Source organism: Artibeus jamaicensis, unplaced genomic scaffold, assembly GCF_021234435.1.
Source record: "Artibeus jamaicensis isolate MK-2021 breed Jamaican fruit bat unplaced genomic scaffold, CSHL_Jam_final contig_467, whole genome shotgun sequence".
Lineage (NCBI taxonomy): Eukaryota > Metazoa > Chordata > Mammalia > Chiroptera > Phyllostomidae > Artibeus > Artibeus jamaicensis.
The window spans coordinates 7690567-7714059 of record NW_026521845.1 but is presented as its reverse complement, the minus strand read 5'-3'; the positions used below and the strand labels follow the sequence as shown (position 1 = coordinate 7714059).

At 44.2% G+C, this 23493-nt stretch overlaps 1 protein-coding gene across 1 annotated transcript in view; it reads left to right on the top strand.

Moving 5' to 3' along the window:
- The window catches only part of USH2A (usherin), a 505359-nt gene that overhangs the window by 442436 nt on the left and 39430 nt on the right, over window positions 1-23493 (top strand). Inside the window, exons 62-63 of the mRNA XM_053667304.1 lie at window positions 14679-14906; window positions 19309-20825. Coding sequence (XP_053523279.1) covers window positions 14679-14906; window positions 19309-20825 — 1745 coding nt within the window. The remainder of the gene's footprint in view (window positions 1-14678; window positions 14907-19308; window positions 20826-23493) is intronic.

Here is a 23493-nt window from a genome sequence, read left to right as displayed (position 1 = left end):
AAATTTGAAGGAAAACCACTTTCAATTTCTAGCAAGTTGATCTTTTGTTTAGGTGCTGTTTTCTTCTCTGTATCCTGAGAGAGCGGAAATCTAGGCTATAGTTTCCATACTTGCTACTACCCAGGGCCGCCTTGTGCACTCTCCCCCAGAGGAAACAAGACATTATTTATAAAAATCTAACTATCAGTGAAAGCCACAAATTATAGTTCAGTGCAATGAAGTAAGAGAGGCCACTTAACTTGACATGATTAATTGTCTGATGCAAACATAAAAAACAGTGTATAAGAGATTCAAAGAATTAAAAGGTCACTTTACCCTGCAGAGTTCAGAGAAGACTTTGGGATTGCTTTGCTTTAAACAAGGGTGGTGTTCAAACAGAAGGCATGAAGTGAAAACAAAATTATTATTATTATTATTATTATTATTATTCAGTCAAAGAAACAAAAGCTTAAGTTAAAAACATCTGATGGCAAGTCTCTGCTTCAGGAGATAGAGAGGGGAATATTTTTGCAATCTGTGACCATTTATTAGGCTGACATTAAAGGTATTTTATTCTACATACTCCCATCAGATGCCTAGCAGAGCCAACCAGTGAGCTGGCCGGCAGTGTGGGTCCGGGGTGCCAGCAAACTTGAACTAGAGATTGACAAGGTCCCCCTTCTGTCCTGTGCCTTGGGGAGGTAGGGCCTGCAAGGCTGCCCGATGAGAGGCAGCTCCGCACAGGGTACCAGGACCAGGGAAATGACTCAGTAAATGGTCGTTATTATGATCCGAAATAATATGACGAAAAGAAAATCTGTCCATCAAGATATCTTTGTGCTGATGTGTTGACAGGATCCTATTGAGAGAGACAAGTCCAGAATTTTTTTTTAAAGATAAAGTTTTCCCTTTCCTCCTTTTCCCTTCCTTCCCTCCAACCCCTTTCCCAAGAACATGTGCTTCTTAACACATCCTATTAGTAACAGCACGGTCCTGTGGCTGCTGACTTGAGAGTCCAGGTGGCCTTATGGGGCAAGCAAAGCAAAGTCAGGCTCTTGGTTGGGAAGCTGATCTGGAGACAGTCGGCTCATGTAGAATATTCCCTGCAATCCACCACATTCCGGCAATACCTCGGGTAGCAGAGGACACCTCGGTAAGCCACCCAGTGATGTCGCCACTGAATTTTTGGCACTGGCTGAGGCCACGTCACCAGCATCCACAAATGGAGCCCAGGTGATAAAGACACACCTCCAGGGCCTGCCCTTGTGATGTCACAAGAGCCAGAGGGAGGATGGGCCCGTCCCTCTGTCTCTGGACATTGTTCTGTGACTTCTCCCTACGCCAGACCTAGGTTGTCATCTTACTAATCTTGGATAATTTCTGGTTTACAAAAAACTCAATATAGGCTTCAAATTAGCTTTCCAAATAGTGCAGTGCACATTAAACCATGTCTAATGTTCTTCCTTCCTTCTTGGCCTACGACATTCCAGAAATACGATAATTAGCACGTGTGAGGCCGAGCCGAGCCAGGACCTCAGGAGACCCAATCCACTTGTCCTTTCTGCCCAGAAGTACCTGGCCATCGTACCTCACACGCTTTGGCTTCTTTCCCTTCACTGAGTGATAATTATTTATTAGTGGAATATATGCTTATTATAATCAGAAATTAAAGTTGTTAGGGACCTTGTGCATCCAGGTCCCTGCAGCTGGATGATCACATCTGTTAGAAATAAATCACTTCAGAAAAATTATATTAGTCTCACAGACGGTCAAGAAATGGAGCAAGCAGAGGGAGGGGTGACTACGGTGAGGAAGCTGGGTTTCCAAATCCGGTGAAGTAGAATGCGGTCAGGATGTGGTTGGCGTGTTCCCATCATGTTTGGATGTCACCTCTGTATTTCTCCTCTTTGAACCCAGGTGGCCAATGAACAGTGTGGCTATTTATTCATCACAAAATAGGCCGGCTACCTTGACTGGTTAGATTAGCTAATAGGAATTTTTAGCGAGGAGTAGAATCAAAAACGATGCATGTGGAGAGACCAAAAGGAACATCTTTGGGGGAATTCTAGAAAAGACCTGACTGAATGTTCCTCTGAACTGTATCTGGAGTTTCCTTGGGAAGCGAGGAAGTTTCACGGGGGAGATTCCCTTTGACAAGTTTTCTTTCTGAAATATGTTCTCTTTAATTCTCTCACATGCATTTCCTTGGAGTGTCTTTCCTTCCTAAAGTAGAAACACAATTTAAATTACTTTCAGCAATTACTAGTTTCATTAGAGGATTTTGATGGGTAATGTCATTTGCAGTCTCTCTGGTCATCAGCCCACAGCCCAGCAAATAACAAGCCTGTGACCTTAATCTTATAAATACGCATCATTTTTTTACTATAAAAGAATGTAAGAAAACATTATATATTGTCTATATAATTAAAATTCTGTGAAAATATATGTATCAAATATTATTAGCTTATGCATTCTAATTTTGTGGCCAAAGATTACATGCTTTTATAGATGTGACAATTTGTTTCTATAAATCATGTTTTTATTTTCCCTCTTATTGCAAAATGCACCTCAGAAATGTAAGCTGGAAGACAGTGAGGGTTTGAGGGTTTTTTAACTGATGCAACATTAATTCATCCCCATGACTGAAGAATCTGTAGAAGCTGATAAAAGTCTCCAAAAATAACAAATTCTGAAGTCTCAGCTTCAAAGGTCCAAAAAAAATAGTGTTGATTGTCTGTTTCCTAACTTTTGAATGACTAGTGATTCTTGTTCAGAAAATTGAGGGTCTACCTCCTGCAGCATCTAAAAGAAATGATTCCACGGGATACTTTTGAACATTGAAGATCTCATTTTAAAAGTCAACACTTCTTTTGGCACTGAACGTTTCTGAAGGAAATGACTTCCGTTACAAGGCACGTGGTCTCCGGAATATTTTCGCTTTTGAGCCCCTAAGCTAAGGCCTCTGCTCAGAAAAGTGTGACCCCTGTGTTTCCATGAGGAGAGTGCCCCCTGCTGGATGCGTCTCTATACCACACGTCGCTGCTAAGACCCAGCAGCCCTCTGGGTACCAACTGAGTGAGCAGTTAACAGGCATCTCTGCAAAGGTTTTTGGAAAACCCTCGTGCTGGAATGACTGGAAGTGTGGAAGTAGCCATGGTTCCCTCTAGTTTTCTTTTTACTGCTATATTTTGGCACCCTGTTGGGGGGTACGTCTGAGCCTTTCCTGTGCCCTACTTTGAAAATGCCCAGATGGCTCCTGCGTGCTGCGGTCGGGATTGGGCGGCACTCATCTTTCATGCGCTGTAGTCTGCCCGGTTATCAGAGAGACAGGAGACAAGGAAAACTCTGCCACTTTTCAGCTTCTCTCCATCCGTTTCTAGGCACCCACAGAGGACGGGGCACAGTTGTGAAGGCGACAGTCGCTGTGATAACTGAGCTCCACCTCCCGGGGCCGCAGAGCCCCCTGCGCCCCCGCAGCGCCCTGGGCAGTAACCGGTTACTTGCGATCTTGTAACTAACAGGGGAATGACTGGCGGTGTGGACATTTTTAGACCTCACCCAAACCACCTACGTGTGCACCTCTCTCCTTCACTCTGATTTTAACCTTAACAGGCCATTTAAATCCAATCATTCAACCCGAGAAATAGTATTTTTTTTCCAAAGATTTTATTTATTTATCTTTAGAGGGAGGGAGGGAGAGGGAGAAATAGTATTTTTTAAAAAAACTAATAAATATAGGGAGCAGTGGAACTGGTTGAAATAGCCCAAGTGCACAAGTGTAGCATGAGTTTTGTGACACATGCGTTTCGTAGGCCTTTGGTCTCCACCTCTGTTCTTCAGGGCCATCTGCGCCGTGGCCATCGGTCCCACGTTTATCTAGAGCCGTCTGCGCTTCCCACTGGGGAATTAGTCAAGGGGGTGAGATTTTGTTTTACACATTATCTATAAGCATTTATCTTCCAGAAAGTATTACTGGACGGTGTCCATCACAACGACCTGAGTTACTTTGTTTTTATTTTAGAACTTTATTCATGACAGAGTAGTGTTGGGATTTTGTTTTGTTTTTCAGAAGAAAATGAGTGTGCTCTGCTTCCCTTATTAATAATTGCTTGGCTGGAGGAAGGGTGCTCATCTCAGGCAGCTGCCTCCAAACTGTGTAGAATGTACGGTCCCATTAGTAATAACTTTTGGATCACGCAGCCCGTGATATGCATATTTACTTATTTATTAATTATAAAATTTGACCTAGTGAAAAAATTATTTACACTCTAAGAAAAAATTTAAAAGGGATAGATATGGATAAATCATCAATAGATCATTAGGTTAATCATGAGCTACTACTATTATTGGCTAATATCTTAAGATATAGTATAATCTTTATTGAAAGACTCATCATTAATAATGTTCAATGCCAATCTATTTTCCAAATAGTCTCGTTGATCATTTCAAATTTTCTGTCAACTTCTGATCAAATATGCCTGGGCTGTTCCTGTTTGTATCTCATCCTGGAGCTGACCAAGGGCTTGCATCACAAGAAGTATCAACCCAGCCATTTCCTTGTTCTTCATGTATGTATTTATAATCAGTATTATCTTTGAATCATGGCTTTCCATTCTTTCAGGAATGTTGAAAGTCACCCATGTTTCCAAAGATAATATATTTAAAACCATTAACACACTTTCCATGACACCATAAACTGTAACATATCACCATCTCCTCCCAACTGAAAAATTCCATCCTTCCCTTTCTGGGGACTAACTCAGAACTTAGTATATTTATTCTTTCATTCACTCATCCAATAAATATGCACCTGATATATGCCAGCTGGGTATACAGCAGTGGGTAAATCAGATGAAAAAAAAAATCCTTCCTTCTTGAAGCTTTTATTCTAGCGGGGAGACAAGGACCATGTATGTGTGAGGGGAGGTACCAAAGGTGCTATGTCAGCCAGTCCAGGATGTTATGCTGGCCAGTTTTTAGGGAGACTTGCCTGCTGAGACTGGAAAGGTGGTACTCAAGGTGAGAAGGTCAGGGAAGGTCTCACAATCAGGTGACAACAGAGCAGAAATTTGAAGGAGGAAGGAGCAGACCATGCAGTTGACCAGGAAAAGACTGTTCGTTCAGGAATGGAGGTGTATTTAGGCGTCTGGGTTTGGCCCCTGAATAGTCCAGTTAGGTTCTAGGACTCATCAACATCTGTACTGACCTTCAGATTAGGATTCCCAAAGGTCAAGTTCAACCACGAACCTTGCTTTGACAGAGAGCTGTTTCACTACTTGGGGGTTATAAGGCTCAGCCATCAGATGAGCTGTGTAGCGTAGACATTCCCCAGTTTTTAAGTCTGTTCTTCAAGTCTATAACTTTCACATACTGGTAAATGAATCTTCCTTCAATGCTACTCCATCCCCTGGCTATCTAACATCATTCATTTTTTTTTATAATCTTCTAAAACACAGGTGGCAAACACAAGGCCAGAGGGCCGAATCCAGCCCTCCACCTTGTTTTATCCAGTGCGGCACCTCGTTTCTACCCAGTGGCAACACCAAGCTCTCACTTAACAGTTAAGGAGTAGTTACATTTATCCAGTCCTAACATTACATTCGGCCTCTGAAGGCAACCACGAAGCTGATATGGCCCCTGGTGAAAATAAGATTGACACCCCTGAATCTTATATGTCCCCATATTCCAGGCAAACCAGAATAGGACTCACTCACTGTGAAACAGAGATGTCTTTTCCAGTTAGTGTATCCAAGTTCAAGCCCAAGGAGCTCTTGATAAGGTCCCCAACCTTTCTCTAGATTTTTTCTCTCTTTCCATAATCCCATTTTCGCAGTCTATGACCCCCACATTAAAAGTAAATGTCACCACCCCCACACATCACATATACAATAGTGGGATGAGGGATGAGCATGAATATCTACATGCATAACACAGCTGAAAAGAGAAACAGGTATTATTTCTTCATAGTCCCGTAAGTCATGGATGATATGTGACTCCCTCCCCTATCTCTCCAGGGAGTTGGGATTATTTGGCTGATGAGATCAGTGAAACTTCTTCGTGACTGGTCTGAGTTCTTGGGAGCCTTGCCTTCTTCATCAGCTTGACGTGACCTTCCATTCACCTGGCAACATGGGGAAGGATTTCCAGGCTCCTGCCTAAGCTCCCCGGCCTCTATAATGTAATGGATGTAAGAGCAACCGCATCCTTATTTGTCTTATCAGTCACCCCGGCCACGAGTCTGAGGTTTCATTGTTGTTTCGTCCTGACCTAGTGGCATAGGGTGATCCAAATAGCGAGGCGATGGTGTTCTGCTTTCAGTTCGGTGGGACCATTATGGAGCCTTTCTGTCCCAAATCCCTACATCAGCAGCATTTGGAGTCTCAGACCTAAAGACTCTGTACAGAGTACAGTACATAAAACTTTAGCCAATCGGCCTTTAGGTCTCACTGTGTTTGAACAGATGGCCTTCCTCCCTGCCTTTCTACCCGCTTTCTTCTGAGATCATGGCCTAGGAGGTGAAGGTCAAGTTGTAAACTGTACGTTTCCTTCTGACTCTGAGATTTTTAGGGGTTTTACATTTGTGTTAATTGCTTCAATCTTGCATTGAATGATATAATGCTGCACTTCTATCATGTATATCTAGTCCATTCCTTCATATTGATACACAAAGCTCGTCCTTTCCGTAGGGTCTTTCGTAACTACTTAAGCCCAAACGTACAATCTTGTTGTCCACTCCCTTTAGTGCCAAGCACCATGCTAGAAGAAAGTAGATGCTGATTAAATATCTGACTGGGGATTTGACCCTCGGACCACAAACCAGTCTTAGCATTTTTCTTTGCTGAGTTCTTTAGACCAAGCATAGAAGTAAACTCAAACAACCACCCTCTGAAATCAGCAGAGGCCCATGCCTTCTCTGCTGATCCCAGTGACAAGGAGCTGATTCAGAGCACTTTTCTGGAGTGCCCACGATGACCCTGGCCCTTTCAGAAAGGTCATCTGGCTTAATCCTCACACAGAACTCAAAAAAAAAAGTGAAGAATTTGCCTAAGTTCTCTCTCGTCTAAGTGACAGAGGAAAAACTTGAACTTGGGTCTCTTGATTCTCAGTTGATTGTGTTTTGATATAAGCATCTGAACTCTGAAAGGTTGCCTCCTCCAGACATTAAGTCACAGGGTTTTTCTTGCACGCAAGATATCATTATTGCAAACACAGGCCAAGAAGAATAATAAATTATAGACCAATGTTAATAATGCATTCAAAATGCCAAACTCACAGCATGCTTTCTGTCCTCAGCGACAAACTTTTTTCCAGTTTTGTCCAAATGTCTAATAGAAATGATTATGAGACATTGAAAACAGTCTTTGATTTACCTAAATGAAAATAGGAACCACAGCTTCAAGGTCTCGGAACAAATAAAAGTTGTTTTTAGTTTTAATTAAGGATGCTTAGCTTAAGCACATTTTCTCTTAAGGTGTAATGGCTAAACTGTGATCATTTCTTTTTGTTTATTCATTTAGAATGCAAATAAACGCAGATAATCAATAGATCATTATCTAAAACTGAGGGATTTACAAGTTAATAAGCTTGAGTCAATACATATTCCACAGCCAAGTGCTCAGTGCTGAACCCAACGTCATTTGCTTCGCACAAAACTGGTTGATTTAATGCTTCAGTTTAATTCTAATATTAACTGAAACATGCAAAGAAAAAGGGAAGTTTGAAGTCCTTTTATTAAAATGTCTCTTAAAGCAACAACTCAGTATCAACATCTACAGGAACCGCCTGAGTTCTGATTGTTCGGAGCTGGTTAACCCCTTTGGACCCTGAGAAAAGTGAACGGTAGGAGTTTCTCAAAAGCCTGTCTTTGCAGTAACTTTCCTCTGAGCCTCAAGGGTCATCACTTGTCAGTCCCATAATGCCCGCTGTTCCTGACTTGCAGGTGAACTACTGCAGCTGTGTTTCTTTGAAAAGCAATCCTTCTGTTCCCCTTGAGATTATCATTCAGCCCTACTCCCCGTAAAGTAGAAGCATGGGCAGGCTTAGGTCAAAGAGCGCAGGGAGCCTCTTCTGGTACCCAGGTAGGAAGAAGGGAGAGGCTCTGTGTATCCCCAAACTGGCCTGGACTGGCTACTGGTTTTGAAGGCTGGTGATGCAGGTGGGGGTGAGGACCCAGATCTGATCCAATACCAAGCGCACCTCCAAGAATAATTTCTTTTACTTTTTACCTAGCTAAGAGATTTAATTATGAATGGGTGTTAGAATGGTTGTTGCATTTTGTTAATTTTAGTAAGAAGATCATATGTAAATCAACTTTGCTAAGGGCTAAATTCTACCTATTCATGATATCTCTTTTAAATATACTGTTGGATGCTATTTGCTTATATTATGACTTTTGTGCCTAATCTCAAGTGATTTTGGTCTATACAACATACCTTTATTGTTCAGTTCTTGTTTAATTGTGATATTATTTGAACATCAGATATTGAGTTTGGTATCTAGCCCTTTTTATCTATTTTCTGGAATACTTTGTACACAATGTTATCTGTTACTCACAGAGTTAATTACAAAGAATAACAAAAACACTTCTCTGATAAAACCCTGTAATCTGGGCTTCTTTCAAGTAGGGGCCCAGATTCAGGGCTTTGTTTTATTCTATTTTAAAGCTGATTGAGCTATTACTGAGTGCATTTGTTAATTTTTTTCTATTTTTCTAGAATTGCCCATTTTACATTTTTACATTTGTTCTCATGATACTACTGTTCACATTTCCTCTTTCCAAGGTTAACCTGCATTTGGTCCAGGGTCCTGCCCTCTCCTCTCATTGGACTCTAACTCCCCTCTCACCCTGTTTTTTAGACTCTCTCCTCTTAGACTCACTCTACACCAGAGGCGTCAAACTCATTTTCACGGGGGCCTCATCAGCCTCGAGGTTGCCTTCCAAGGACCAAATATGATTTCAACTCCTCCTGGGGTTAAGGGGTAGTTACATTATTTTTACCCACTCATATTCTACATCTTCCTGACTTAGGTCAGATGCCACCTGCCAGTGACATCTCCCCCAACCTCTCCCTTCCCAGTCAGAAGAATCCCCTCAGTATTTCCCCGCACTCAGAGTAGCATTTGCTACTCTCCAGGTTGTGTGCATCTGTATTCACGGATTACAACTGGTCACTATACGTTATCGACTCCCACAAGCCAGGAGCCTGATGTCCGTCTTGTGCCTCCCACGGCAACGTCAGGGAGTGTTGTACATGCCCAATGCTCGAAAGTGTGTAAAATAGTGAATGGAGCTGTTGGCCAGCAATACTGCGTGTTTCCACTGACCATTGTAGCGGCTGTGATGCCACCTAGCCATGCCACCAGGCACATACACAGTTTTCACTCACCTGAGACAATAAATCAGGCATCTAATGGGTATTTTTTCCTACCTTCCTTGTATTGGGAGCTGACCTTTAATTCAGAGCCACTCTGCACGTGTGTGCCCGCCATCAACAAACACCATCTTTGACCCGCCAGCAGGAAGTTCGTAGGCAGTGACAGAGTGTGCTTGCCACATCAGAGGACACCTCCTGATGGTGCTAATATTTTTCAGACTTGGACATCTCATACTTAGAGAACCATGGATAAGTGCTCAAGGTTGATATCTGACTGTGAGTAATAAAGAGATCATTCCATATTAAGACTGCTTTGATTGTTACAGATCAAGTACTAAATATAGCTATGTTGACCAACCTTTGGGGTACTCAAACATTAATATTATAAATAGTAAGAAAGATAGCTGTACCAAATCTATGCCTCAGATTATCTAGCTGTCAAGGAATCAGTAGAAATATTTTATGTAGACTTGTCAGTATTAAAATGTCTATCACTCATGGAGGCGAGTAATGGACTCTGTCCAAAGCCATGATTTTAGGTAATGGTAGAGATCTTTTCCCATTTCTCCGGTTTTATCTGTAATCAAAACCAGAAATCTGTTTATACCCACTCTGTTCTTTTATAATGACAAGGTAAACTATAAGTTATGACAAAACCAAGAACCAGTATCTGGGGGTTCTGCTAAAGAAGACAGAAGTTGACATGTTGAAACCTCGCTTCCTCTGGAGCTCACTCTGTGCAGTAAAGCAGGTATCAGTGTGACATGCTCTCTAGGTCTGAGCATTCACAGAAACTACAACAGGAAAGGAATCCTGCCAGCAGGTCAGGGTGTATAAGCCTAAAGTCAGCCACTTTCAAGTGATAAGGGGCAGAGAATGAAGCCACCCCATCAAGCTGATGGTCAATGAAGTTGCTGGTGACCAGAAAGATGAATGCTTTTCAAACATAATAAGCACCCCCAATACTCTGCAGATAAGCACACCAGTTCCTACACATCACTATTGGGGTTCAGAGTAGGATAGGGGTAGTAGGGGGAAGATTCCTGGGGGCCAAGGTAAGCAGGTTCAGTGAAAATGCACCACAAAGACCAGAGGGAAAGCTCTGGAAACTGCTGGATCATCAGATCGATAGACTCAAAGATGACGAAGTTAGGTTGCTTTATGCAGTTTAAACATTTGTGCAGAGTCTCCCCATGCAGCCTTTTATTGACAGCTACAGATCAATGGTAATTTTTGATCATTTTCAACCTACATAAACCTATTGACCCCACGGCCACCTTTGGGGCACTTCGAGTCGTCAAAAATAATCAGAGGAGATGCTGTAAAATTGTCAGACTGCTGAAGACTCCAAGTAGTTTCGTGTGCCCCCAGGAGCAGAGATGAGAGGTTAAAATGTAGTTCAAATTGCCAGCAGAACCTCCCCTGGCAGCCTGTTCTAGAGAGTCTTTCTTGTCTGTGTGTCTCAGAACAGGGTGCACTGATTTGTATCCAGACCCTGACTCTTACTCATAGTAGTTAAAAGAAGGAAAAAAGAGCCGAGTCTCATTGGAAGTATTAGGTTGCAGAGAACAGATTATTTCTCTTTTCCTTTGTTGAGTCATGCTTTTCATCTGCTGCCTAACAAAAGTTGTTAATATACTTCTAGAATACACAATATAAATATTAGGTGGGTGTGGACATGAAGAGGTATCCCAGAGGTCAGGGATAACAGAGAGAGCAAGACAGATTGATGGATTGGAGAGAGAGAGCTGTGTCTACCAAAAGAATCAGTAGGATGGAAGAGTAAGGGGGTGGAGTGAACAAAATAATGACCAAGAAGAGAAAGAAGTAAGCATGTTGAATTAAAAATGATCTCCATAGGGGAAGACAGAAAGGGAGGAATGGAAGAGAGAAAAGAAGTAAAATGATTTCAGTGAAGAGATTTACAAGTCGGTCAGGCAGAAGGCTACGTTTGCAAAGGGAGGAATTCAGTCTAAAACATTAAAGACTGTCAGTGCTCAAGCGAATATTCTGAACATAAAGAAAAGAGCACATAACTGAGAAAGCGAGACACGACCCAATCCATGGAATGAGCCCTGCCCATGATTCTCACACAGTGAACTTTGGTGCTGGAAATCTAATCAGAAGAAAATAATAAAAATTGTTTCCTAAAATGTCAAAGAATAAATTGGAAAGGGTTGTTTTGCCATTTTAAAAGTTTCTTCATCTAATTTTCATATGGCCTTTACTAAACATGGACAAAAAGCAAGCCTATTAATGAGATTCATTTAAGGTGTGTGTGTGTGTGTGTGTTAGTTCTTCAGAAATAACAAACTAACATGGGAACTTGTCCTCGGTCTAAATGTATGATACAAAAAATTCCCCTCAACATTTCCAACGTGTGATTGTTTTTTTATGTATTTTTTTAAAGAAGTAGACCAAATTAAGCAAAACAGCTGTCGGAATCACCATTTGTAAGAGCAGACCTCTAAACATTTCTGTGCCCGGCAGGGGTGAACTTCAACTTGAGATCTGGAGGCCTTCTTTCCACATTAGACAGTGAAGGTTTTGAGGCCAGGGCATTTGGAATACCTCTGCTTTCAAGGATCTACGCTATAAATGTGCATGAAAAGAATCTATAATGAAATCAGTTGTGTTATTTTTGTAATGGTTGCCCAGCCTGCATTGGGGGACTAAATGCCGTTGGTTAATCATTAAGGACTCCTGCCACCAGAAGTGTTTGCTAGTATTGCCATCTAGGGGCTGGATGAAATTCTCAGCTCCAAAATAAATGGTAATTGAGCAGGTGCTGCTATTGACAATGTACATATGTTTTTGCTTTATAACCCACATGCTTTTCATGTTTCTTATGACAAAAGCCATCTCTAAATGTCCCCAACAGTCTACCTGTTTTAGAGATAATCTGTTAGAGGTGATTACTATTTGCTTTGTACCTTATGCCTTTTTTGGCATCTATTACTGAATCCTCTGAACAAAGAATTTTTCTTTTTTGCATTATTAATCTTGTCCGTGTTTGCCCTATTTCCACAGAAAGGGAATCATTTATCAGAAAAGAGTGTTTGTAATCGGGACTTGTAGCATCTTCAGATTTAATATTCATTGTGGTCATTCGAGTTCTGTGCAGTATTTATCTAAAGGACCAATCCAATGTTGTGGAGAAACAAGTTTTAAATATTTATGATCGAACTTTTAATATTTTAAAAAAGAGAAATTAGTATTTCTGTAAAATTTGTTTCGGAGTCTGGTCACTTAGCAAATGTTTAAATATTAAACAATTTCAGGAAGTTAGTATGTAACATAATGGCACTTATTGAAACAGGAAAATTGACCTTTCTAGTTTCTAATAAGTAAAGGAAATTATATTCTGTGTTTAATGCATAATAAGAAATATTAACGCAATTGAAACTTAAAGATTGTGAGGAAACAATGTCAAAAAATTATTTCTACTGTAAGTTTTGGGGTTTTTTCTAACTATTTTTTGTGGGCAGTGGTTCAGTTTGATTTTGGTACCTCATTTTAGATTTTACTCAAAATGAAATTTGGATGCCTCCACATTAAGGAGAATTTCCATACACATAACTTTGGTAGTCTTGGGTACCTACTCTCAGAAATAACTCTTCTTCTTCACCTCCTTGTTCTCCCCCATGCCCACCAGGAAAAGAGGACAATTTTCACATTTAAACATCTAATCAACCTCACACACCATTAAGTATAAATATCCTACTAAACCAGTCAAAACTTCCCCACGGTTCACCACATCCATGTATATGGCACACAACAGAAAGTGCATATGTGTGTGTGTGTGTGTGTGTGTGTGTGTGTGTGTGTGTGTGTGTGTGTCCCTGTACCCACATTACTGGTTCACTTGCAAACATAGTTCCCATCTGTAAACACACATATCTATCCAGGCCAGATGCAGAAAGAGCACCCCAAGGCTCTTTCAAAACATTAAGATTCTTAGCTCCAGTTAAGTTATGCAAAATATGTTAAATGTTGCTCTCCGAGCAGAAAAGAATAATAATCCTTCCATTCTGTGTTTCTTCTTTTATGTCAACAGAGATCACGTTGTCAAAGCCTAGCTAACAATTACTTTTAGTAAGTTTTATAGTTTCAGTTACGGCATTGCTAACAAATGACAGTATTTCCACGTTTGTATTGGTGGGAGACTTCTCTAAGGGTGTCTCTGCATTTAACAGTCCAGCTGGCCTGTTCTTGTTCTCTTGTATTTGTAAGATATAAATACCCACCAAAAGAATGAGAGAGGAAGGTGAGGGAGACGGGGAGTGTCTCACATACAAATGAATAGCATGGGGAATTGAAGAGAATCAAAGTCATTCAGGCTAAGTCTCCACTGATTCTAGTGTGAGCTGGGTGGTCTCTGAGGCATCACAGGACTTTTCAGGTAATACAAGATCTGTCCAGGAAAAGTCCATTATTAATATAACAAGAGCAATTTGTGTGACATCACTGTAGCTTGGCAGCCAAGGGGAGTGGACTGGAATGCGCATGTGTGAACAATGAGGACTTCACTGTGCTAGTCAGTGGGGACAGTAGATGCTGTTGAGTGAACATGTGCACTGTGTGGCCATGGCATTCAAAATGAGCTAGCAGAGCAATGAATCTGCATCAGATTTTGTGTTCAGCTGGAACATTCCTCTGTGGAAACTATTGGGATGATTCAGAAGGACGCAGCTATGGGCAACTGGTGATTGGCAGCTTTATCACCACAACACACCCACTCATGCATCATGTCTCATACAGAAGTTTTTGGTAAAACATCAACTCATCCAGGTGACTTGGCCTCCCTACAGCCCAGATGTGATGGCCTGTGACTTCTGGCTTTTCTTAAATCTAAAATCACCTTTGAAAGGGAAGAGATTTCAGACTGTCAAAAGATTTAGGAAAATATGACGAGGCAGCTGATAATGACTGGGAGAGCTGTGTGAGGTCCTGAGGGGACTTTGAAGGGGACTGAGGTGTCATTGTTGTATATACAGTATTTATTGTATCTTGTATTTTCTGTAGTAAATGCCTCTATTTTTCATATTGCATGGCTGGATACCTTCTGGACAGACCTCATATATCACAAGTTTTTGGGTTACAGGCTCTGAAAAGGCAAGGATCCCTTCTGATTCTCACTTGGCATGTGCCTGAAATCACATAACCAGGGTGTCAAGAACAAGAAAAAAAAACACATTGTTTTCTTAACAATTCAAAACTCTGCTGCAATATTGGTGCTACCATTACTGATGTGTTTTAGGGAACAACTTTCCAGCTCTTGTTAGCTGTTTCCCAAAGAAAACTAACCTGTCGCTTCTCATTTAGGGAACAAGCCATCAGGCCCACCTGTTTGGGTTAGAACCCTTCACAAGGTATCACATTGGCGTTGTGGCCGCCAACCAGGCAGGAGAAGCTTCAAGCCCCTGGACTCCAGTTCAAACCCTGGAATCTTCCCCGAGTGGACTGAGCAACTTTACCATCCAACAGAGAGAGGATGGCCGTGCCTTGTTACTGCAGTGGTCGGAGCCTGTGCGGACCAACGGTGTGATTAAGGTAACCTCCCCGAACACGAAATGATGTTGGCTTTTCTCCAGATAAACCGAGGGGCCCTGATGTGCCCTCAGGTCACAGTGGGGAAACTCCCTTCTTGGTTGGTGCAGTTCTCCTCAGTAGCTTTTCTGGGCACTTAATCGAAGAACAGAGAGAAACAGCTCACACGTGTTATGCCTCCTATGAACCCAGCCCTGTTTTGAGCTCTCCACGGAGCATCTCATTCCATCGTCACATCAACCCTACTGGGTAGGCACCACCAAACCTCCTGAGACCTGTAGAGACTGTGTAACTGTCCAAGTCAACCCTGCAAATGATTGAAATGGGATCTGCAGCCAGGACGTCCCACCAGACCTGAACTCTGAGTGACCATGTTCTTAACTGCCTCCTGAATTATCCTGCTGAGTGTTTTGCCTGAGCCTTAAACGGAGCTTGCCAAGCAGAAGACAGGAAGTGCCCCTAACATGTCTGCTACTTCTGCCCTCCCCCATGTGGCCACGAGGAGCAGTCCTGTAATGTCACGCCTGTGTAGCCTGCCTGGGAGCCCACAGGCCGAACCATCATCACCCACATGAAAGCTGCCCCTCCTCTCCTTTCCCCATGTTCTTCCCCAAGGCCGATGGCCTCCCATGTGTCAGTCTGTTACCGCCTCTGCCTCTCGTCCCCTCTGGCCCAGGACTGCCACTCACACCCTCGCCCTTCCTTCTGTGGGTCAGGACCGCGGAATTCCGCAGCCTGCAGCTGCTGTAGCCACTCTGTCCCTCCCTCACCTCTCTGCTCAAGGTGGCAAAGATGCCCCCTTTCATCCCACAGAGAACAGTGAAGACTAAGCTGTGACTTTGCATAACTCTTCCCTGACAACCCTGTGAGTGGAATGACAGCAGGAAATCACCTACAGCAAGGACTCAGATCCATCACTAGGTCTCCCAGGCCCAGGGCTACCCTTCTGGGCCTCCCTGCAGGGACCTCCCAGCTTAGACAATGGCTACCTTCCTGCCAAGCCCCAGGCCTGCTACACGTGGCAGAAGCAAGCCACGTTCTTCCAGCCTGCCTACGTGGGACAGAGCCAGACTCTCCCTATTGCGGGGCAGGAGGCCGGAACCTTAGCTTCCATGGCCTTAAAATCCAGCCCCAGCCCTAAGAGTCCCACCAGAGAACAGAGGTTCTTCCCTCACACCCATCATCAGTGCATCTGTCTGTGCACGTGTTTCCTCCCTGTCCCTGAGTCGGCCTCCTCCTGGCATGACAGACAACAGGGATGATATCCTAGTACCTTAATTTCCATTTCACCAAATATTTATTGCATTTTTATTAAGTGCCAGGCATTTATTCAGGAGTGAGTAAGACAGGCAAGTCCCCTGCTGCTGTAGACTTGTCTGTGTGTGTACATAAATGTGGGCGTACATACAAAAAGCAGGAAGCTAGTATACAAGTAAACAAATGAATTTCCATGTGATGAATGCTATAAAGAAAATTAAACAGAATAATGCAATTATGCCAGCTCAGGCTACTTTAGAATGAATGATCATTTGAATTGAGTTGACATTTGAGCTGAGTCCTGAATGACAAGACAGAGTCAGTTGTGCGAAGATACGAGAGCAAAATGTTCCAGACAAAGTGAGCAGCGGCTGCAAGGCCTGAAGCCAGCAATGAACTTGGAGTGTTCAGATAAAGGGAAGGAAGCCAGCGTGGTTGGGGCATTAGAGGGAGAGTACATGGCACTGGAAGAGCTTGGCGGGGGACAGGAGGTGCCTTGTGTCCATCCGTGTGGGCCCCGATAAGGACTTTGGAATCGATTCTGTGTGTGATGAAGAATTACTAGAGGGTGTAGGCAAAGGAAGAGCAGACTCAAATTTATGTTTTTCGAAATCATTCTGGCTGCCGTGTAGAAAATGGACTACAAGGAGACCAGTAGAGTTTGGAAGCTATCAAGGACTTCAGGTAGAGTTGAGTGTGGTGTGAATCAGAGTGGGAGTTGTGAAGGCTGAGAAATATGGCTGGATTGGAGAGCTATTCAGAAGGTAGAGATGACAAGATTTGTTAAGGGACTGGATGTGAAACAGGAAGTAAAAATGATACTTCAGAATGTCTTCTGGATTTTGGCCTCAAGTCACTGACTGGGAAGGTCAGGTTGGAAGATGTGCAGATTTGAGGGGGCAAGTAGACAGTTGAAGATACAAGTCTAAGACTCTCTCAAGAGTTCTTCACTAAGATCGATTCGTTGGAAATTTATCAGCAGACGGGTGGTGTTTAAAGGCATGAGCCTGGAGGAGTTGAGGGGTGGGAAGAAAGTAACTAGAGATGATGAGATTTGGCGCTCAGGAGGAGGATGAGTAGTCAGCAAAGGAAAATGAGAACAGGCAAGTAAGATAGAAGGAAAAGGGAACGAGTGGGTGGTCCCAAAAGTGAAGAGAAATATGACAAAGGCTCTTGAGAGATCAAGTGAAATGAGGGCAGACGTGACCTTGGATTTGGAGATGAGGATGTCACTGTGACTTGACAAAAGATGGAGCAAAGAGAGGGGGAAAGATAGAGCTGGTTGGGGTGGTTGGGGAGAGGATGGCAAGCCAGGGAATGTGGACCGTGACTCTGTAAAGAATTACAGATGAAAACCAAAGCAGAAAAATGGGGTGATATCTGGGGAACTATGGTGTTAAGAAATGTTATTTAAAAAGCGATGAAAGATATGAAAGTGCATTGAAACCGTTATGGAAATGACCCAGTAGAGGGAAAGAAATGCACAATACAAGAGATGATGAGAATAATTATGGAGTGAAATCTGTTGGAAGCAGGGGTGGGATCCAGAGCTCGGGTGACCTCACTGGGGACAGAGAGTCTTCATCTGTAGCAGAAGAAAGGAAGGAAGGCAAATCATGTAACTCCAGAGTCACATGGACATGGACCTGATAGCAGACCACATGAGAACACATCTTCAGAACAGCTTCTTTCTTCCCAGTCCCACACATGGTGACGTCCACGACCACCTGTGACTAAGGGAAGGGAAGGAGGTGTTGGTGGTTAGTGGGGAGAGAAGAAGATATGAAATCATCCCTTTGGAAAATGAGAGAGCAAGTGTCGGGGAAATAGAATAGGATTACCCATTGGCAATCGCCTAGTTAAAATTTATGGTAAGAAATTTAAAGTGAGGCCAGTCAGCATACTTGAGTGTTTTTCACCAAACCTAGTTAGGAGCTTAGGTGCAGAGGGAAGACTGAATTTAACACTGAGATTTAACACCTGGTTAGAGATTTTCCAGGTGAGCATGTGGGGACCAGGGAGTCACAGAGAATTCCAGATTGTTCATAGAATCTAAGCACGCTTTAGGAAACACGCTATTCCCCTTCTCTTAGGTGTGTGGTCGGGGGACCCCAATGAGAAAATCACACCAAAGTACCATAGTTCAATCTATAAAGGTTTCCAGAAGTCTAAGTTATTTCATCTTGAATAACATTAAAGCTACCAAAATTACAGGCTAGGTTAAGCTTTCCTGGGACCCAGCAGCTGGGATGTGTTAACCCAGACCTTCCTCCCAGGCAGTGGGATTTGCATGCCAGCTCTTCTTAGAGACACCTTCCCAGAGAGTCACTGCCATCCACAGGGGCGTGTCCTGGCAGGTGCACCAATGCAGGAAAAGGATGGGGAGTGGGGGGGCTGCTGCTTAAAAACATCCACATCCAAGTTCGGTCACTGCTCGTTTTCCCCAGCGAACAGTGGATGGTGTGGAATGAGAACTTGCTCTATGCCTGTGTGATGGGTGTTCAGATGATGTCCCCCAGAGCAAAAGAAGTACAGTACTTTCTCCGAAGGAACGATCAATTCCTCCATGGCCTACAAGAGGAAACAGAGTGATTATTTTCATGTTCTAGTCATCCAAGTGTGTTTGTATACTTTTGTATATATGTCCGTGTGTGTGTACACACATACACACACATTCAGCCCTGGCACCTTGGTACAAATGCCAGAGCATGCAATGCCGTTTCCCAGTAAATGCCATCAGAGATAGACAATGTAGACAGGACTGACTTAACCTACCCAGGATGAAACCAGAAGTACTTAGTATCTGTCAGATAGTAAGTTTGGATACTATTGCTTATTTCTAAAAGACAAAATAGGACAAAACCCCAAGAGTACTCTCTTACGTCCAAGAATCGCATTCAGCAGCCCGTAGCTTGTAGATACATACATGTGTAAGTAATATGCAACCTAAAATGATAAAACAGGAAAACATGGCCCCTCTTTCTGTGGACTTACATCTTATTCCCCAAATCAATATCAGACCGTTCTTACCAGATTGGGGTCATCGAGACGAGGAGTAGCAGTGGGGAAAGGTTAAGGGGGCAAGATAGTGGCACCAAGAAATCACAGTCTGTGGGTCATCTTCCCTTTGCTTCTCTTCCTGCTGCAGACGTACCACATCTTCAGTGACGGGATCCTGGAGTACACGGGCTTGAATCGCCAGTTCCTCTTCCGGCGCCTGACCCCTTCCACGGCCTACACGCTGACGCTGGAGGCCTGCACCCAGGCGGGCTGCGCGCTCTCAGCGCCCCAGTCTGTGCGCACAGACGAGGCCCCGCCCCACGCTCAGCCGCCTCCCCGCGTCCAGGCTGTGGGCTCCACCAGCGTTGAGCTGACCTGGTCTGAGCCCATTCACCCAAATGGAAAGATAATTCGCTATGAAGTGATTCGCAGATGCTTCGAGGAAAGAGCTTGGGGGAATCAGACCATCCAGGCCGATGAGGACATTGTTTTCACGGAATATAGGACTGAAAGGAATGCTTTTGTGTACAACGACACCGGTTTGCAGCCGTGGATGCCATGCGAATATAAAGTCCACACGTGGAATGCAGCAGGCCATACCTGTAGCTCGTGGACGGCAGTAACGACCATGCCGGCGCCTCCCGAAGGTCTCTCTCCACCCGAGATCACTTATGTATCCATGAGCCCCCCCAGACTGCTGATTTCCTGGGTCCCTCCAGAGCAACATAACGGCGTCATCCAATCCTATCGGCTTCAGAAGAACGGGGCACTGTATCCCTTCAGCTTCGACGCTGTGACTTTTAATTACACCGATGAAGAGTTGCTCCCTTTCTCCACGTACAGGTACACGGTCACAGCCTGCACGAGCGGAGGCTGCCGCACCAGTGCGCCCACCAGCACCGTGACTCCGGAGGCCGCTCCAGCAGGGGTTGGCCCTCCATCCCTGCAGGCCATCAGTGCCACTCAGATCAAAGCATCTTGGTCAGCGCCATCAATCCAAAATGGAAAGATCACCAAATACCTACTCAGGTGTGATGGTCAGGAGTACCTTGCTGGGCAGAGCCTGTCCCTGCTGATCGCTCACCTGCAGCCTCACACTCAGTATAATGTCTCCCTGGTAGCCTGTACAAGCGGAGGTTGTGCGGCTAGTGTGTCAGGATCTGCCTGGACCATGGAGGCCCCGCCACAGGACATGGACCCCCCAAAATTGCAAGTCACGGGCTCTGAGTCCATTGAAATCACCTGGAAGCCTCCAAGAACCCCAAATGGCCACATCCAAAGTTATGAACTTAGGAGGGATGGAACCATCGTCTACACTGGCCTGGAAACTCGATACCACGATTTCACTCTCACCCCAGGCGTGGAGTATGGCTACACAGTCACTGCCAACAACAGCCAGGGGGGTGTTCTGAGTCCACTCGTCAAAGATCGAACCAGCCCCTCAGCACCTTCAGGGATGGAACCTCCCAAATTACAGGCCCATGGTCCTCAGGAGATCTTAGTGAACTGGGACCCCCCAGTGAGGACCAATGGCCACATCGTCAAATATACCCTCTTCGTCCGTGAGCTGCTTGAAAGAGAAACAAAAATCATACACATAAATACAACTCATGACTCGTTTGGTACACGGGCATTCGTGGTCAACCAGCTGGAGCCGTTTTGCAGGTGGGTAGTAGCTCACTGTAGGTTTGTGGAGAGCAAGCCATTGTCCCTTCCATGGTGTGAGCCCTGGGTCCGTTCAGGTGCAGACACTAATAGCCAGATGTGTGACATCCCCAGCCCCCATCCACTTAACCATTCACAGCGGATGGACCACATCTTCATCCAGTAACCACCTGCTTGCATAACTTCTGGAGAGCAAAATTCATGCAGGTGACATTTGGAGAGTCAGTTCCGCACCCCCCCCCCCCAGTAATGTCTGCACCTCACAAACTTGGAAAAAGTAGCACGGAGATGGAGTCATTTCTTAAACCCGGTCCCTCCTGAAAATAGGCCCCTGGACCATTCTGAGAGCCTCAGTGGGGTTAGCAGACATAGGCTGAGGAGAAATTAAGGTATTATTATAAAAAATTTAAAAAGTGCCAGTGAGTGAGAGAGGTATTACCAGCTCAGGTTGGACTGACCCAAAATTAATTCTGGTGGCTCCCTTGTCCTGGAACCTGGCTCTTCTTCCAAAGAGAATGATGCTCCTCTGACCGTTTCTTCAATCCCCTGGGATTGGTGAGGATGGTCAGGAGGCCCTTGCTGGCTGGTGACTTCATGCCCTCAGGGCTTCTCGGGACAGGGCCAGTGTTCAGCTCACATTTTCTCAAGGGTCCCTCCTGCCCACTAAGTCCTGCTCTCCACGTGCAGGAACCTGCCCCCCCCAGCCCTGTTCCCATGACTTAAAGAAGGGCTCAGGAGCTATCCTCAGCACATTTCAGGCCACTTGCGCCCCCAGGGAGACGCTACTACAAGATATTTTATGCTTAAATTTTAGTAAAATGAACAGAATCACTTGAAAAAATTAAAGGCTGACTTGATTTCTAACCACCATTGGAGAAACGCAGCTATTATTATAATCTACTCATGTGTAGATTGGAGCCTTCTATAATTATGTCTGTTACACGGTACTGTTTAAATGATGCATTCACAGTCTTCCGCATCTACTCATGACAGTTATTTAGGGTCGCGTTAAATATTAAACAGTCATTAAAGCTTCTGCCAATATCTTCTATGGTGAAGCCACATGCTCCACAGGTTGGCTTTTATTTTTCCCTGATTCAGGGCATAAAAGGGCCGAGTTAGCTGCAGACTCTGTGTGCTGTGTGCTTGCTTGCTCTTTACCTGGCTGGTGCCTGAACGTTTTAAAAATCATGCCAACTAGCTGCTCTTTGAAACTGTTATTCAGAAAGATTTCTGGAGAAGAAGAGGGTTTTCAGGTGTGAGAGAAACACTTTTCCCAGGCTGAAAAAAAAAGTTTGCTCTATCTCATAAACCTAGCAATCACGTTTAAGGCAAACAGAGATGTCTCTCTTCATAATCCACCATCACTGAAGATATACGTGACATCACTGACTGAAGTCAGAAGGTCACTTGTGTGTGAAATTGGGATTCACATACGTTTGGGTTCTCCCAGCAGTTTCCCATTTCCTGATTAGCGTGACCTCCTGCGGGCCCGCCACGCCCACCCCCACCGTTCAGTAGCAAGGAGGAGATGGCGAATCCCTGAGTGGCAGCAGGAATCTGACCCAGAATTTTCAGGCTACTACAGATGCTTCCAAAAACAGACATTCCAGTTGTGGAAAATCAAAAGTGACTTCGGAGAATCTCTTAGAAGTCAGATCTATACAGAGCAGTGGATTTGATCACCACTAACCTGGTAGCCCCATCAAGGTACGGATGGGCATGAAACAAGAGAGAGAGAAAGAACAGAGAAGGGGAAAGGGAGACAGCAGTGACTCAAGGAAAAAAGACAGAAGGCGGAAAATAGAAGAGAAAATGATCCCCAAAGAAATAAAGGGCGAAAGAAAGATGCTTGAGGGCAAGTTAGGGTTGCCATGAAATCAGGGGTGGGGGGCATGGGCACAGAAGCAAAAAGCACTCGTTTGCAGCCATAGGCACTTAAAGGTGACCAAAGCCCCTTTCCATGGAAGGGGACAGTCCCTGGTATGTAAATAGACCTTGGCAAGTGGCAGGAGAAACATCACATAATTGATTGGTTGAGTTTAACTGGATGGTGATAAAGGTGTCTCAGTGATGGATCATCAAGTGTGCGGCTGGGTTAACTCTGGCCCTGAAAGGTATCTGTGTGGTGCGAGGGAGCCTGTCATACAATGTCAGGTATCAGGTGAGGGCATTGACTACCTGGGAGGCCTGAACCCCGTGGTGTTCCTTCAGGACCTGGAAACGAGCCTGGGGAATCTTTCAGCTCCAGCTGCAGGGTAGGGAGAGCCCAGGGCTGCCGGAAGCTGGTTCACAGTCCTCAAGACCTGCCTTCTTCATCGCTGTTTGGCATTTCCGCAGACTGAAAGAACACGCGTGCAGGACAGAATCTTGAAGGCTTATTTATTCCATATACTAGGGAAGGATCTCCTAGGAAATCTAGGAGAATTTAAAATGTTCCCCTTGGCTGGTGTCGCTGTGGATTGAGCACCAGCCTGTGAACCAAAGGGTTGCTGGTTCAATTCCCAGTCAGGGCACATGCCTGGGTTGCAGGCCAGTTCCCAGTAGAGAACATATGAGACGCAACCACACATTGATGTTTCTCTCCCTCTTTTTCTCCCTCCCTTCCCCTCTGTCTAAAAATCAGTCCATTAATTCATTAATTGAAATGTTCTAGAATTTTTAGGGA